The 16,751-nt window shown below is 39.8% G+C and overlaps 1 protein-coding gene and 1 pseudogene across 2 annotated transcripts; both read left to right on the forward strand.

Moving 5' to 3' along the window:
• The first annotated feature begins 8,459 nt into the window (after positions 1-8,459).
• On the forward strand, positions 8,460-9,242 carry LOC147563389 (uncharacterized). Its single transcript, XM_086655637.1, has 2 exons — positions 8,460-8,815; positions 8,912-9,242. Exons 1-2 carry the CDS (start codon positions 8,460-8,462, stop codon positions 9,240-9,242), a joined length of 687 nt encoding a protein of 228 aa, XP_086511763.1.
• Positions 9,243-13,134: 3,892 nt separating this feature from the next.
• LOC147563390 (L-type lectin-domain containing receptor kinase IV.1-like) lies at positions 13,135-16,751 on the forward strand (annotated as a pseudogene). Its single transcript, XR_015223945.1, has 2 exons — positions 13,135-14,696; positions 14,784-16,751. The product of XR_015223945.1 is annotated as an L-type lectin-domain containing receptor kinase IV.1-like (transcript).

Below are 16,751 nucleotides of genomic sequence, written 5' to 3' on the forward strand. Positions count from 1 at the left end.
GTTTTATCCAATTGCCCCACAATCTCTGAGCATGGAGCAGGCAAATGGTACTATAGTTGATGACTGTTATTATTGTAATTTTAATTGGTGGAGAAGAAGCAACGTTTAGGTTATTAGAAAAGAAACACAAACAAAGATAGTGGACATTTTGATAAAGTTATGAGTGTGTACAAGGCAACTAGAATAGAAGGACGTCACGATGTCACATCATGCTTGGTAGTTGACAATATTGCAATTGGGTGGCATGAACAATGTCCACCCAGTTCAAATGCCCTTACATTTGGTGTATCTTTCTATGACGAATGCACCCAATATAGTGTTTAAATGTAAAATACCATATATACACGAGCTAAACTAAGTATTTGATGCGCGCCAAGAACATACTAACAATCTTTGGACAAAAAAAGACCAAACTAACAAATTTTTGGATGTGTTTACACATTTGAAATTATGTAATTTCATATTAAACGAAAAAAAAATAGTCATGGATTTTACATCGGTACTTGGTACTATTTTTATCTGGCCCCCTTAATACATATTCTACTCTTAAGAGTTATAAAGCAAATGCTTCATTATCATCGAAGATATATAGGCTTGCAAATTTAGTTGGGTTTGTCAAATGGTTTGGACTTTTACTTTGTGATATGAAGTCTAATGGGAAGTTTTCAATTGTAACATGGGACTTTTGGTGTCTCATATGTTTCTTCTGCACAAGTTATAAGATCTTCTCACATGTTTTTCGATTAGAACTCTTCTCGTTGCAATGGAGAAACATACATGTTACTACTGAATTGAAGTAAACTTCATCACTTCTATAAGAAACTAATTTGAAAATTAAGGATGGAAGTAAGTCTTTGTGGGGTTATTATGTCTTCTTCAAACTCTTCTTTTAATTAAAGGTTGCTAAAACCAAAATAAGTAGGGGATCGACCAACCCTTCATAGAACGAATAAGCAAGGTTAGTAAACGATTAAGACATTCTCGTTAAACTAATATTTTTCCTTAAGAAACTCTCGGAAAGGCTAGAAAAGGTTGAAGTACATGAAGTTGTGCATTGTTCACTTGTATTATAAGTAGAACTTATCAAACCTTCAATAGGAAAGGGCTTAATATACAAGTAACTAATAGAAAATGGGTAGTAAATGTAGTTTAATGTTGATAGCTAATTTTTAATGAAAAATAGGATTTTTGAAGTTGTGCAGAGAAATTGAGCATTTTGTAAAATGTTTGGAAGGAGCTTCAAATTCAATTTAAGGTATCAAGTAAACGTGTGATATGGATATCCTTTAGATTTCCTTATTCTTCTCCACAACCCCTCACAAAATTTAGCTATAGAAGGCACATTTGGTAATAGAAGGCGGCAAGGCCCCTCCAAAACTTCTTTAAATATAAAACCTTAGAGCTGGGACTATTATTCTGTATAATAGTATATAGACACTACAATAAATTTATGACAATTTCATCGATCTCATATTCAAAAAGAAGCATCCATCTGTTATTCTTCTAGATGCGGTGAGGCAGAGTCACTTTTTGCAAAACTTAGTGATACTTCTTAACGTCCCATCAACATTTTGTGACGATTGTCGTCACTTTTGTGACAAGTTTGATCACTTCAGTGTTGGCAGTCAATACTTCGTGGCAGCCGGCCCACTTTTTTATGAGTACTTTTGTGACGGTCTGTTGCCACTTTTTTGTGACGATCATTCGCATGTGTGTTCAGCAACTTTTGTGACGGTTTGCAATTAACCTCGTAACGGTCAGCTCGACCCTCCAAAATCTAAACCCTAAAAAGAAAAAGAAGATTCAAAGAAACTACTAGAATCGTTAGATATACAAATCTGAAGGCTCTGAAAGGAGGATTGACTTTTGTCGACCCTTTCAGGGTCACTTTTGAAGTGATTTTTTAGTGATATTTTTGGGATGATTTTGCATCAACACTTTTAAAACCAGTTTCAGCATCACCCAGTTTTAGTCTTAAAGAAAATTGTAGATTTTGTACAACTTCTTTTTTTATTTTTCTCTAGTTTTCTTACAAAATTTCACTCAAGATCTTCATGATAATTAATTTTTGTTCTAGATATCCTACAGTAATCATGCTGCGAAAGTGATTTTATTCCTCACTTTTTATTTATAAGAAATAACTTTACACTGATTGTATCAATTTGATCCATCTATTAGAGCAACAGTCTTGGGCTTATTTTCATAGCACAAGTATTAACCAACGTTCTTTCAACAAAATAAGTATTCACCAACTTTTTTTTGGATTTGAATCAGGTTACGGGCTATACTTGCTTAAATGATGATCGGAGAAGTTTTTTTTTTTTTTTTGGAATTTGACTACGATGTACGATAGACATTACAATGCGTTGATACATCAAAGATGTGATAAACACAATACTGGCAAATTTTTTTTTTTTTAACAAAAACAGGCCTAAAGCCCAACTACATTATTTATACCTTAATAATCTTAAATTCAATGACGGAGAACTTGATGTAGCAAAAAAGTGTCCTCCGTTGTTGATGCCCTATTGTCTAAACTGCCCACTACCATACGGACCTGACTGTAAATGGTGGTTGAAACCTAAAAGCCTTCATTTTTTGTGAGATCGGGTGAACAATTAGTAGTCACTTGGAAGAGAAATCACACGAAGTAATTAGGGGAGAGAGAGAGAGAGAGAGAGAGAGATGAACCTCTTGTTGTCGACCGAAGAATCAATGGTGTAATGGGTTAGGACCACTTGGAACTAGCCGCTTCGCGACACCATAACGCGGGTCAACTTCATCATCACTTCGTGGTGGCTCATGAGGGTGCACCACTTTATGTTGTTGGTGGTGGTGATGGTGGTGCCTATAAAACGAAGAGAAGTCGAATCTGCCTCTTGTTGATAACATTTTTCTGTTAGTGATGGTCAATGAGTTGTTATTTATATTGGACTGCCTAAAGTGCGCAGTCCCTCCATGAAAGAATACATAAAGGATCGAAAAACAAACAGTTGTGATTAACAAATGTGAGAACTTCAAAGCCATATATACAAATGAAGGAAGAAGATTAACCAGAACAAGAGGAAGCATGGATGACTAATGAAGCAATTAAGGTGGGTTTATAGGTAATACTGGTTTTGAAGATTTATGACAACTTGTCTAATTGACAGACTATTATGATGATCAGTAGTTCTGAGGGTTGAATATGGGGTTTGTGTTCATTTGAAGAGAGAGAGAGATAGAGAAGGGTGATGGACAACCCTTTTTCCAAATGTTTGTTCATGGAACAAAATGTTGAATTTATTAAAGCCATTATTATACCTTAATTAATAGTGTTATTAGGTAATATATTATATGGAAACAAATGAATTACTTTAGATTTGATACAATCATACCAAATTGCCACTAAAGACTCACAAAAATACACAACAAAATCCTTGAAAAGAGGGATACTAAAGAAAGAAAATAGAAAAGTGGAGAAAGAGTTGCTTTCAATTCCTTTCAAGCATGAATATAATATAGTTAGCTTAAGGCTAAATGTAAGGTTGTTGGTCGGCAAAACCCTCCAACAAACCGTAGACAAAAAACATATATAACATATACTTTCTATAGATTTTATTTGTCTTGTTTGTAATGTTAATGGAAGGAAATACACTTACCATTTCTACGTGTCGAACTCACATCTTTAAGATACAGTTAACTAAATGCACATCCTTTCTTGAACACCTCCTCTAAACAATTTGGGTTTAGAGAGGCACCTCATAGCAATTCGAAGGACACCTTTTTCAAGCCATATCTACAATTAGATCTAATGTCTTGAAATTATTTTGAAATGACAGCAGACAAACATTCTAAAATTTAATCTGATGTCTTGAAATTATTTTGAAATGTCAAACTCTTTTGACCAACTCTTTTGAAATGACAGCAGACAAACATTCTAAAATTTAATCTGATGTCTTGAAATTATTTTGAAATGACAAACATTCTAGCAGTATGGCGTCGGGTGGAGAAGACAAGGATCAAGCACAAGGTTTGTTTGCAACGAGGGGGAGGAGTAATGAAAGAGGAAAGGGAAAGGGTGGGAAATCTAGATCCAAATCTAGAGGTTCTTTCAAGAAAACATGCTTTAGTTGTGGTGAGCTTGGCCACTTTAAAACGGCTTGTCCAAAGAGAAAGTTGAAGCAAAAGAACAAAGACTACAAGGAGAAACAAGAGATGCAAGAGGCGGGATATGTGTCAGAAGACCATGACGAATGTTTCTCGGTGACAGAGGTGTCTGAGGAGATCTCTGATAAGTGGATGCTTGATTCAGGGGCGTCACACCACATGTGTCCTAATTGGAAGTGGTTTTCTACTTATAGGAGTATAGATGGTGGTACAGTTATAATGGGTGATGATAATATATGTAAAACTGTGGGACTCGGAACAATACGTATCAAGATGCACGATGGAGTGGTAAGAACATTGACGGACGTAAGACACATACCCGATATTTCCCTCGGTGTGTTAGAGCGGAACGATTGTAAGATAATTATAGATAAAGGCTCCATAAAAGTCGTTAAGGGTTCTTTGGTGGTAATGAGAGGTACTCGTTACGGTAATTTATACAAACTTTTGGGGACAACAATTATGGGAGATGTAGCAGTAGGAATCAGAGGAAGGGATCCAACGGCTTGTACGAGGCTTTGACATATGCGCCTTGGGCATATGTCGGAAAAGGGTCTATATTTGATGTGCGGGAAAGGCTTGTTAAAGGACATGAAGAAGCCTTGCATGGAGTTTTGTGAGCATTGTGTGTTCGGGAAGGCACACTGGGTGACGTTCTCTTCAAGCAAACACCAGAGCAAAGAGGTAATAGACTACGTACATACCGATGTCTGGGGACCGGCAAAGTTAACTTCCAAGGGTGGTTCCAGGTATTTTGTTAGATTCGTTGATGATCATTCGAGATTTGCCAGGCTTTTATTTTCTGAAGCATAAGAATGAGGTATTCAACACGTTTCTGGTGTGGAAAGCAATGGTTGAGAACAAAACTGGTCGAAAGCTGAAGACGTTAAGATCGGATAATGGAACCGAGTACACGGATGGGGCATTCAAAGAGTTTTGTAATCAGGAAGGCATTGTGAGGCACTAGACAGTAGTAAACACACCTCAGCAAAATGGAGTCTCAGAGATTGAACCGTACACTACTTGAAAAGGCTAGATGTATGTGCTCCAATTCGGGATTAGGCGTAGAATGGTGGGCAGAATCTGTTGCTACAGCTTGTTATATTGTGAACAGGTCTCCACATTCTTCTTTAAATGGCGGCATACCATACGAGGTATGGTCAGGTGAACATGCAGATTACGGGAGACTTAAGATTTTCGGTTGTACGGCCTATTACCATGTTAAAGGTAACACACTTGATAATAGAGCAAAGAAGGAAAATTTCTTAGGATATGCTACAGGAGTCAAGGGTTATCGTCTATGGTGTACAGAAGACAAGAAGTTTGTAATCAGCAGAGATGTGGTGTTTGATGAGTCATCTATTGTAGCTATGGCGAAAGCTACGATGCCTAGTTATGGTGATGTTGGGTCTACTAAAGCTCAAGTAGTGGAAGTAGAAGTCAAAGACCAACGGGTTTCTGGGAATCATGATCAGGTGGAGCATCAGGATAATACTCAAGATGAGGAAATTGATGAACCCGATCATGAGGAGGTTCAAAGAGAAGGTACACAAGCTTTACAACAACAACAGCAGGAAGTTTCGGTACACACTAGGCCGAAACGGTTTATAAGCCGGTACAGAGGTTAGGGTCAGACAAACCTCTTAGGCATTATGGGCAGGCAAATGTGGTTGAATATGCACTCTCGGCGGAAGACGACGAGCCGGTCACCTTCAAACAAGCTATTACCGCGGAGGAAATAGAGAGTTGGTGGGTTGCTATGCAAGAAGAGATGGAGTCTCTTCACAAGAACAAGACATGGGAGGTTGTCCCATTGCCCAAAGGTAAGTCTGTTATTGGTTGTAAATGGGTGTACAAGAAGAAAGAGGATTCTTCTGAGATCAATGTTACAAGGTATAAGTCAAGACTAGTGGCCAAGGGTTATGCACAGAAAGAAGGGGTCGACTACAATGAGATTTTCTCCCCGGTCGTGAAACATACTTCTATTCGGGTGCTATTGAGTATTGTTGCTCACATTGATCTTGAGCTGGCACAACTCGATGTTAAAACCGTCTTCTTGCACGGTGATTTGGAAGAAGAAATTTATATTGCTCAACCTGAGGGTTACAAGGTTGAGGGTAAAGAAAATCAAGTATGACGTTTGAGGAAGTCTCTTTACGGATTAAAACAATCCCCTCGCCAATGGTAAAAACGATTTGAGTTTTTCATGCTAAAGCATGGTTTTCGCAGAAGTGGCTATGATTGTTGTGTATACATCAAGAAGCTTCGCGAAGGTGACTTTATTTATCTCCTTTTGTATGTTGATGACATGCTTATTGCTTCTTGAAGCATGGTGGAGATAGATAAGTTGAAATCTCAACTCAATCAAGAGTTTGACATGAAAGACATGGGCGCTGCAAAGAAGATATTGGGAATGGAGATAAGAAGAGAGCGGTCAAGTAAGAAACTGTACTTGAGTCAGAAAGGTTACATCGAACGAGTAGTTTCTCGATTCGGGATGCAGAATGCGAAGGCGGTGTCAACACCTTTGGCACCACACTTCAGGCTCTTTGGAAGACAATCTCCCACTACTACGGTGGAGAAAGATCATATGGATCGTGTACCGTATGCTAGTGCAGTTGGCAGTTCGATGTACGCTATGGTGTGTACTCGTCCGGATATTTGACAGGCGGCCAGTATGGTTAGTAGGTTTATGGCAAACCCGGAGAAGACACATTGGGAAGCTGTGAAGTGGGTCTTGAGGTACTTGAAGGGTACCGCTGATACGGGTTGTGCTTCGGTGGAGACACATGTCAGGTAAGCAGTTATGTTGACTCGGATTATGCTGGCGATCTAAATAGAAAACGATCTACTACTGGTTATGTATTTAGGGTACATGGTGCTCCAGCTAGTTGGCGATTGATGTTACAATCTACAGTTGCGTTATCTACTACGGAGGCCGAGTATATGGCTATGGCCGAGGGTGTGAAGGAAGCATTGTGGTTGTAGGGTCTTCTGGATGATCTAGGGATTAAGCAGGAGTGTTTAGATGTATGGTGTGATAGTCAAAGTGCGATCCACTTGGCGAAGAGTCAGGTTCATCATGCTCGTACTAAGCATATCGATGTCAGGTATCACTTCGTACGAGATGTCATAGAGGAAGGTGATGTTTATCTCATGAAGGTTCACACAGATGAGAATCAGGCGGACATGTTGACTAAAGTGGTGACGTGTAGCAATTTCAGCATTGCTTGGAATTGTTACAAACCAGCTCGTGTTAAGTTGCCCGAAAGGGCGTAATGGCGACAACGTAAACTTTATGTGAAGGGTTGGTAGAACTACGGTAGGCTTGATCCTGTAAAAAGGTACGTAGGCAACCATGGTCATATGGTGCAGTCGGATGAAGCAGATATATCTTACAAGGAGTTCCTTGGTGTTCGTCCAAAATTTTAAATATATCAAATTGTGTACGAGGTAGAGAATTGTGAGAGTCGGTGGTGAGACTCCAATTGGAAGTCGGTTTGGTGAGAATCCAATTCCAAATTGGACTCAAAATTGGAAACAACTCAAAATTTGGAAACTGCTCAAAATTTAGAAACTGCTCAAAATTCAAGATTGGAGTCAGTTTTGAATGCTATATATAGGGGGTTTGAGTATTGGTAAAACACACAACAACAACAACAACACAACAACTACTCAACATAGAGTGAGAGCAACTGTGAGAGAAATTTCATTCATTGTTTTTTAGCGGTGTTTAATTTCTCGGTCGTCGAAGATCTAGTATAGAAGGTTAATTTCTAAATGGTACCATCTTGGGACGAACTTGCGGGTTGTGTGAGTCGTCTTCATCTATCCTTCAATAAAGTTTTCTTGTTCGCCCGAGGACGTAGGCTTTAAGCCGAACCTCGTTAATTCTATTTACATATTTAGTTTCTTGGCTTAGCTTTTCGATTAATTTTCATAGTCAGATCAATTTCAAGGATAGGTTCGATAACTTCTGCGAATTTATAGTACTAACAGAATCTAATTTGAATTAGTTTGAATTAGTCAAGTTGTTAGAATTTTATGTATCTTTCATGTGTATATCAACTAACTAGATAACCCTACCTCATGTATCTATAAATACCCACTTATACAATCAATGAAAACACAGAGAGAATTTCTATTCTCAATATACATTTCGGTTTTACTTCTTCCTCTCATCTCTCGGCTAAATCATTAGTCTCGAACATCATTGAAAGGTTAATCCTTTCACATGGTATAAGAGCATTTTCGATCCTTTAGCTTTTCCTCCATTTATATCACATTCGAGTTCTGTTTTTTTTTCTCTCATGGCTTCTCCTGATCCTTCATCCGCTTACACACCTGATTCACCACCACGGGTATCCCCTGTGATCGACGTCCATCACTCGGACTCACCCTCAACAGTCCTCATTACTCCTCTCTTATCAAGAGACAATTATGCTTCGTGGGCAAGAGCCATGAAAATGGCTTTTCGTGCCAAGGACAAGCTTGGATTCGTTGATGGTTCGATTCCTAAACCATCTACTCCATCCGAAATTCACTCTTGGGAGAGGTGTAATGACCTCGTTGGTAGTTGGATTATCAACTCCGTCGCTCCGAATATCCGATCTTCAATACTTTATGACGACAATGCTTCGGACATTTGGCGTAATCTTCATTACAGGTTTTTTCAAACCAATTCTCCGAAGATTTACCAACTGAAATGAGCCATTTCGTCTCTCAAACAAGATGCGTTAGATGTTTCGTCCTACTTCACTAGCCTTAAGTCGCTTCAAGACGAACTCCAATCACTCATGGTTGTCGACACTTGTATTTGTGGTCACGGTAAGTCACTCATTGACCGTACAAACCAAGAACGAGCCATGGAATTTTTGCAAGGCCTCCATGATCGATTCTCGGCCATTCGAAGTCAAATCCTCCTCATGGACCCGTTTTCGTCGATTTTGCGTATCCACTCTCTTGCCAAACAAGAAGAGGTACAACAAAGTATCATGGCTGATACTACTATTGGTTCCGAGGTTGCGGCTCTAGCCGTCTCACACCATGAGAATTCTCGGCCAGATTGTGGAGACCGACCACAACAGAAATGAGCACGCCCCTATTGTGAGTATTGCAAAACTCATGGACACGTGAAGGCAACATGTTATCAATTGCATGGTTATCCACCATCCAACAATTCACAAGCCCGCCCACGTTTAACATCATTTCCCATGGCTGCAAATATATCGGCACCCTCTAATAACACGGAGGTGCTTCGAGCAACAACCACTCTCACTCGGGAACAGTACCAAGGCCTTATTCATCTCCTAAACCAGCAACCACAATCTACATGCACCTCTGTCGTCATCGCTTATACTGCCAACGCCCACCTAACAGGTATATCTCCTTCGACTCCGTCATGGATTATCGACTCGGGAGTAGCAAAACATATATGTTGCTCCCTCTCACGCTTTTCATCGTTTAAGGTCGCTCCACCTAATTACTATGTGAGATTACCAGATGGCTCACCTATTCGGGTACTCCACATAGGGTCTATTTATTTTTCTAAATCATTTTCTATTCATGATGTTTTACATATCCCTAATATTAGAATAAATCTCATCTCCGTATCCGTAATTACTAAGTCACTTCAATGTTTAGTAATTTTTTATTCCGGCTCTTGTCTTTTTCAGGACCTAATAACGAGAACACCGATTGGACTTGGTGAACTCGATGATGGGCTCTATTTCCTTCACACGGACCCGGCTATTTGTCTTTCCGTTCCTTTTAGTTCTAGATCGAATAATAATGAGTCTTTTAGTTTATGCCATTGGCGATTAGGCCATCCATCCATTTCTAGATTCAAGTATTTTATTTCAAAATTTTCATGTATGAAATCTATTGTTATTAATAAAACGCCGTGCGATATTTGTCCATTGTCCAAACAAACACGCTTACCATTTCCTTCTAGTACTTCTACATCTTCTCGCCCTTTTCAACTTCTCCACGTTGATTTATCGGACCATTTTCCATTCCATTTAAATCCTGTTGCCGTTACTTTCTTACCATAGTTCACGATTTTTCCCGTTCTACTTGGATTTTCCTTTTATCAAAGAAATCAGATACTACAACACAAATTATTAATTTTTATAATTATGTGATGACTCAATTTCAGACAATAATTTCCCGTTTAAAAACTGGACAAGGTACAATTTATGTTCCTGAAATCGAAACGTTTCGTCCTGACAATGGAACAGAGTTCTTGAATAAAGATCTTCAACATTGGTTCCAATCAAAAGGCATATCACATCAAACAAGTTGTCCGTACACCCCTCAACAAAACGGGGTCGTTGAACGGAAACACCGTCACATTTTAGAAGTCGCTTGATCACTTCGTCTACAAACCCGTTCACCCATTTCTTTTTAGGGTGAATGTGTACTAACGGCGGTTTATTTAATCAACAAACTTCCTACTCCTGTCTTGCAAGGGCTCTCACCTCATGAAAAATTAATCGGATCTCCACCCGACCTCACTCACTTAAGAGTTTTCGGATGTATATGCTATGTTCGTCGCCTTATCTCTTAAATAAAGATGAAACTCGACCCCCGTGCTTCCATGGGCATCTTTGTTGTGTACCCAAATGGTCAAAAAGGGTACCGCATATATGACATTTCTTCTCACAAAATTATCACTTCTCGTGATGTATTATTTCATGAGGATCGTTTCCTCACATCTCCCTCTACACACAATTTCAATTCTAGTTTATATCGACCATTTGTTTCCATAGCCGACAATAATTCATTTGACTATTCACCCTCTTCACAAAATGGTTCAGCTCCTGTCACACACACGACCAACTCTACAGGCGCCCTCAATCCTCCAATTAATCCGTCTAGCACTGAGAATCTTACAGGCACCTCATCTCGACCAGACACTTCCGCTCGTGAGAGTCTTATGGACACTCCACCATCTTCTTCTGAGCTTCCACCTTTTACGGGCACCTCCCCTCCACTAGTTAACGATTCTTCTACTCTCTCACCGACTATAGACACACCAGTCTCCACATCACCTCTACCTACGTCAGACAGCATCTCGGCTACCAGGCCTCATCGTAATCGTCGACCACCATCTCATCTTAATGACTACGTTTGTACCAGTATGAATGATTCATCTACTTCTCCCGTTCTCTATCCTCTCACAAACTATTTCTCCATCAACGTTTTTTCTGCTCCTCATCGCGTTTTTCTAAACTTTGTCCTTTCTACAACTGAACCGTCTTCATATTCTCAAGCAGTTAAGTCTCCTCACTGGCGTGATGCAATTTCCAAAGAAATTATGGCTTTAGAATCCAACAATACTTGGACCATCGTTGATTTACCCCCTGCTAAACATCCCATTGGCTGTAAATGGATTTTTAAGACCAAGTTTCGTTCTGATGGTTCAATTGAACGTTACAAGGCCCGCCTTGTTGCAAAGGGTTATACCCAGATTGAGGGACTTGATTTTCATGATACATTTGCAGCAGTTGCAAAATTGGTCACGGTTAGAGTTCTTCTCTCTCTTGCCGCCATCAAAGGGTGGTCCCTTCATCAACTCGATGTCAACAACGCCTTTCTCTAAGGTGACCTTGCTGAAGAAGTCTTCATGAAGCTTCCCCCGGGATTTTCTACACAGGGGGAGTCAAAAGTTTGTCGCCTTCAAAAATCCCTATACGGTCTCAAACAGGCATCCCGCCAATGATTTTCGAAATTTTCCTCCGTTCTCATAAACAAAGGATTCACCCAATCTCGTTCTGATTATTCTCTCTTTACGCTTCACAACCCTTCATCTTCTCTCTAAGTCTTTATCTATGTCGACAACATCATCATCACTGGAACTGATGATTCAACCATCTCCAAACTCAAACTCTTTCTTGATCACACTTTTTCTCTCAAAGACCTAGGTCGCCTTCAGTACTTCCTCGGCATTGAGGTTTCTCGTTCTTCGAAAGGAATACTCCTCTGTCAAAGAAAATACGCCCTTGACATCATCAAGGATTCGGGCTTAACTGCATGTCGCCCCTCCGCTTTTCCGATGGAACAGAAACTTCGCCTCAGTCCCACTGATGGTGAACCTTTATCTGATCCATCCATCTATCGTCGCTTAATTGGTCGATTACTTTATCTCACTGTTACTCGACCAGACACCAGTTTCGTAGTCAACAATCTCAGTCAGTTTCTGCAAACCCCTACAGCTACTCATCTTGATGCCGCCCATCGCCTACTTCCGTTACCTAAAAGGCACCATCGGCCATGGATTTTTCTTGTCTGCCAACAGTTCTCTCCATATATCTGGATATTGTGATTCTGACTGGGCAGAATGTCCTACCACCAAACGATCCACCACCGGCTATTTCACCATGCTCGGTTCTAGCCCTCTGTCTTGGAAGTCAAAGAAGCAACAGACGGTTTCCAAATCCTCTGCTGAGGCAGAATATCGTGCTCTCGCTAATCTCACCTGTGAACTACAATGGTTAAAATATCTACTCCGAGATTTAAGAATTAATCATCCGGCTCCGATGTCTGTACATTGTGACAATCGAGCTGCACTCCATATTGCTCATAACCCAGTCTTCCACGAACGCACTAAACATATTGAGATCGATTGTCACTTCGTTCGTGAGAAAATCAAGACAAATGTTATTTCCCCTCATTTTATACGAACAACGGAACAACTTGCAGACATCTTCACCAAACCACTTGGTGCTGACGCTTTTTAACGAATACTTAGCAAGTTGGGCATCATCACCATTCTTGCTCCAACTTGAGGGGGAGTATTCAGGGACACACACCACACGACCACATCACCATGTCCCAGCCGAGAAGATTATGGAGAATCTAATTTGAGTTAGTTTGAATTAGTCAAGTTGTTATGATTTTATGTATATTTCATGTGTATATCAACTAACTAGATAACCCTACCTCATGTATCTATAAATACCAACTTATACAATCAATGAAAACACAGAGAGAATTTATATTCTCAATCTACATTTCGGTTTTACTTCTTCCTCTCATCTCTCGGCTAAATCATTAGTCTCGAACATCATTGAAAGGTTAATCCTTTCACAATTGCAGACACAAAGGGGAGCCCAAACAAGTTCCTGTTCGGTAGGATGGATTCGTCTCCGAAACTCAATTTGAACGAAAGATTCAGGATCGTGAAAGGTGCAGCTCATGGACTAGCGAAGAGTGGGAAAAAGTTGTGGTTCACAGAGACATCAAGGCTAGTAATATCTCTACTAGATGGTGAAACGGATGCCAGATTAGGTGATTTTGGTCTAGCAAGATTGTATAACTGTGAAACTAATCCTCAAACAACCGGTGTTGTTGGAACATTGGGTTATCTAGCACCGCTGTTTTGGCTTTTGGGGCTTTGTTACTTGAAAAGTAGCATGTGGGAGTAGACCCATAGAGGCACGAAATCGAAGACAAAAGAGGGTCTAATTCTTGTGATTGGGTGTTCTCTTGTTGGAGTAATGAGTTCTTTTAGAAACAAGTGATCCAAATTTGAGAGGTGAATGTGTGGTAGAAGAGATGGAGTTTGTTTTGAATTTGGGCTTGCTGTGTTCTCTTATTTAGCAAATGCTAGACCCACCATGAGACAAGTTGTTCTTTACTTGGAAGGAGATTTGACACTCTCACAAACAGAGTTGTTGGCCTTCCATATGAGGATAGTCCTTCCGTAAACCTAAATCGTAGAGGAAGCAGTGAAGAAATTGTGATGTCCTACCCTGGTTATGTAAATAAGGCCTACACCGTATCATCATCATCGATTGCCAAGTCATTCCTCTCTGATGATCGTTGATATCAATTAATTTAGTCCGTACGAACATAGCGAAGTTGGTGACTTTTCTTCTTCTCGTTTAATTTGTTTCAATGCACAATATAATGGTTGGTTGAAGTTCAAGTTAGTGCTCTCCTTTTTCGTTTAGTTTGTCTCAATGCAGAACTCATATGGTTTGGTCACTGAGTTGTTTTCTGAGTTTTTCACTATGATGCTCTCAGAAAGAACTACCACAGGGAGCAGTCAGGAAGAGCAAACTCTTGCTCTGTCCTATGTTGGGGTAGAGCATAAGGCATTCGCCTATGCTGCCTCTGAGGTCCTTTGGGTGTCTTATCTCCTCGTTGAACTTGGCATCCATGTTTTGTCTTCTTCAAAGCTCTTTCATGATAATGTTAGTGCTAATCATACTTTTCAGGATTTTGCTCTGTGTACCCTTCTGCAGGCAATGCATTCACAGGACCATAGTCATCAACTTGCTTCTATATTTAAGGCTTACCAAAAAATTAAGTCAGTCTTTTTGATTTTTCTCTCAAATGTTTGGTCTAAATTGATTAACCTTGTGGTGTTATTGTATCCAGTCAAGAAGTTGATTGGGTGATCGGCCCCTACCACATTAATTCTGCAGGACTTTTGGTTGACTCTTTTTTTAGAGCTGCGAGGAATATAAGCCCACATAATAAGAGAGAGAAAGATTATGCTTACAAATGAAGAATCCGACCATGATACTGTTACTATTCAAGTTTGTATCTACCATGGTATTTCTTCTAAATAAAAGTGTTGAAGCCTCATCAGAATATAATTTTGGTTTCGTCTATAATGGTTTCAGAGATGCAGCTGATCTGTATCTCGAGGGAGTAGCTTATGTCACACCCAATGGTCTCCTAAGATTAACCAATGACTACACAAGAGAAGTAGGCCGTTCTTTCTACTCCTGTCCGCTTAAATTCAAGATCAATAATTCATCATCATTACCACCAGATCCAAATGGTAACACTACTGCTAGAACAACTACTTTTTCTTTCTCTACTACTTTTATTTTTGCCATAACCCCCCAGTATAACGATTTAATCGGTCATGGAATAGCTTTTGTTCTTTCACCTCACAGAGAGGCTCAACCAGGACCTTTACCAAGACAATATCTAGGCTTATTCAATGCATCAAACAATGGAAATCACTCAAACCATGTCGTTGCTGTGGAACTAGATGATAACTATAGCCCTGAGGTAGATGACATAGACAACAACCATGTCGGAATCGATATCAATAGTGTCAATTCCGTTCAATCCTCTCCAGCCAAGTACTTTAGTAGCAAAGAAGGTGGTTACAGGAACTTAAGCCTTACAAGCGGACAACCAATGCAAGTTTGGGTAGAATATGATGGGGTGGAAAAGCAACTTAATGTAACAATAGCTCCAATTAACATACCTAAACCAGATATTCCACTCTTGTCTTTGTCCCAAGATCTTTCAACTGTCATATTAGATTCGATGTACGTAGGCTTTTCTTCAGCAACCGGAGCATTTTTAACATCACATTATATATTAGGATGGAGCTTTAAGATGAATGGGAGAGCTCAAGAACTCGACCTCTCGCGACTTCCTAAGCTACCTAGAATAGGATCGAAGAAGAAACCAAAGATTTTGGTGTATGGGTTACCTATATTGGTCCCAATTCTTGCGTTAACAATGATCCTCATCATCTTTTTTATCATAAGAAGGAAGAGGAAGTTTGCCGATATTGTGGAAGATTGGGAGCTCAACTACGGTAGCCAGAGATTCAAATATCAAGATCTATACATTCCCATGATTCTAGACAGGGCATAAGGGAATTTATAGCGGAGATTGTTAGTCTTGGTGAACTTCGGCACAAAAATTTGGTACAACTATTAGGTTATTGCAGACGTAAAAGAGAGTTACTTTTGGTCTACGATTACATGCCTAACGGAAGTCTGGACAAGTTCCTCTTTGGCTCTCAAATGAACTCATCACTGACACTACATTGGAACCAAAGATTTAAAATCATCAAAGATGTGGCAAGTGGATTACTTTATCTGCACGAAGGGTGGGAACAGGTTGTGATTCACAGAGACATCAAGGCTAGTAACATTCTATTAGATGGCGAAATGAATGCAAGATTGGGAGATTTTGGTCTAGCAAGATTGTACGATCGTGGAACGAATCCTCAGACAACCAATGTGGTTGGGACATTTGGTTTCATAGCACCAGAACTGACTAGAACTGGAAAGGCAACGACCGGCACTGATGTCTTTGCATTTGGACAATTCTTGCTTGAAATTGCATGTGGAAAGAAACCAGCAGAACTATACCAATCTGAGACTGAAGAGGATCTAGTTTTGGTGGATTGGGTGTTTTCTTGTTGGAGTAAAGGTGTGATTTTAGAAACAAGTGATCCAAATTTGAGAGGTGAATATGTGGTTGAAGAGATGGAGTTGGTTCTGAAGCTGGGGTTGTTTTGTTCTCATAGTGTTCCAGCAGCTAGGCCCACCATGAAACAAGTTGTGCAATACTTGGAAGGAGATTTGCCACCTACAGAGCTGCAGGTCGTTAATATGAGCAACAGTATCAATCAGGCAATGCATTCACAGGGTCAAGGATCTTTTCAATATTTTTCTCTGTCATATCCTTCTTCTGCATACAATGCATTCACAGGGTCATCGATTGCTGAGTAACTCCTCTCTGGTGGTAGTTTATTTTCATAAGTTTGACTAGGAGCTAATTTAATGTATTGTTTGTGTTAGGCTGAATATAATTTCATAAGTTGATTTCAAGTTAAA

The sequence above is a fragment of the Eschscholzia californica genome, unplaced genomic scaffold (genome assembly GCF_041429995.1).
Source record: "Eschscholzia californica isolate CP2 unplaced genomic scaffold, dmEscCali1.0.p SCAF_1, whole genome shotgun sequence".
NCBI classification, from domain to species: Eukaryota; Viridiplantae; Streptophyta; class Magnoliopsida; order Ranunculales; family Papaveraceae; genus Eschscholzia; species Eschscholzia californica.

Excerpts from the sequence above, each read along its gene's own strand:
- LOC147563389 (XM_086655637.1), top strand. The coding sequence starts at position 8,460 with ATGGCTTCTCCTGATCCTTCATCCGCTTACACACCTGATTCACCACCA. Across the intron at positions 8,816-8,911 it reads TGGCGTAATCTTCATTACAG|CCTTAAGTCGCTTCAAGACG; the intron begins GTTTTTTCAAAC and ends CTACTTCACTAG.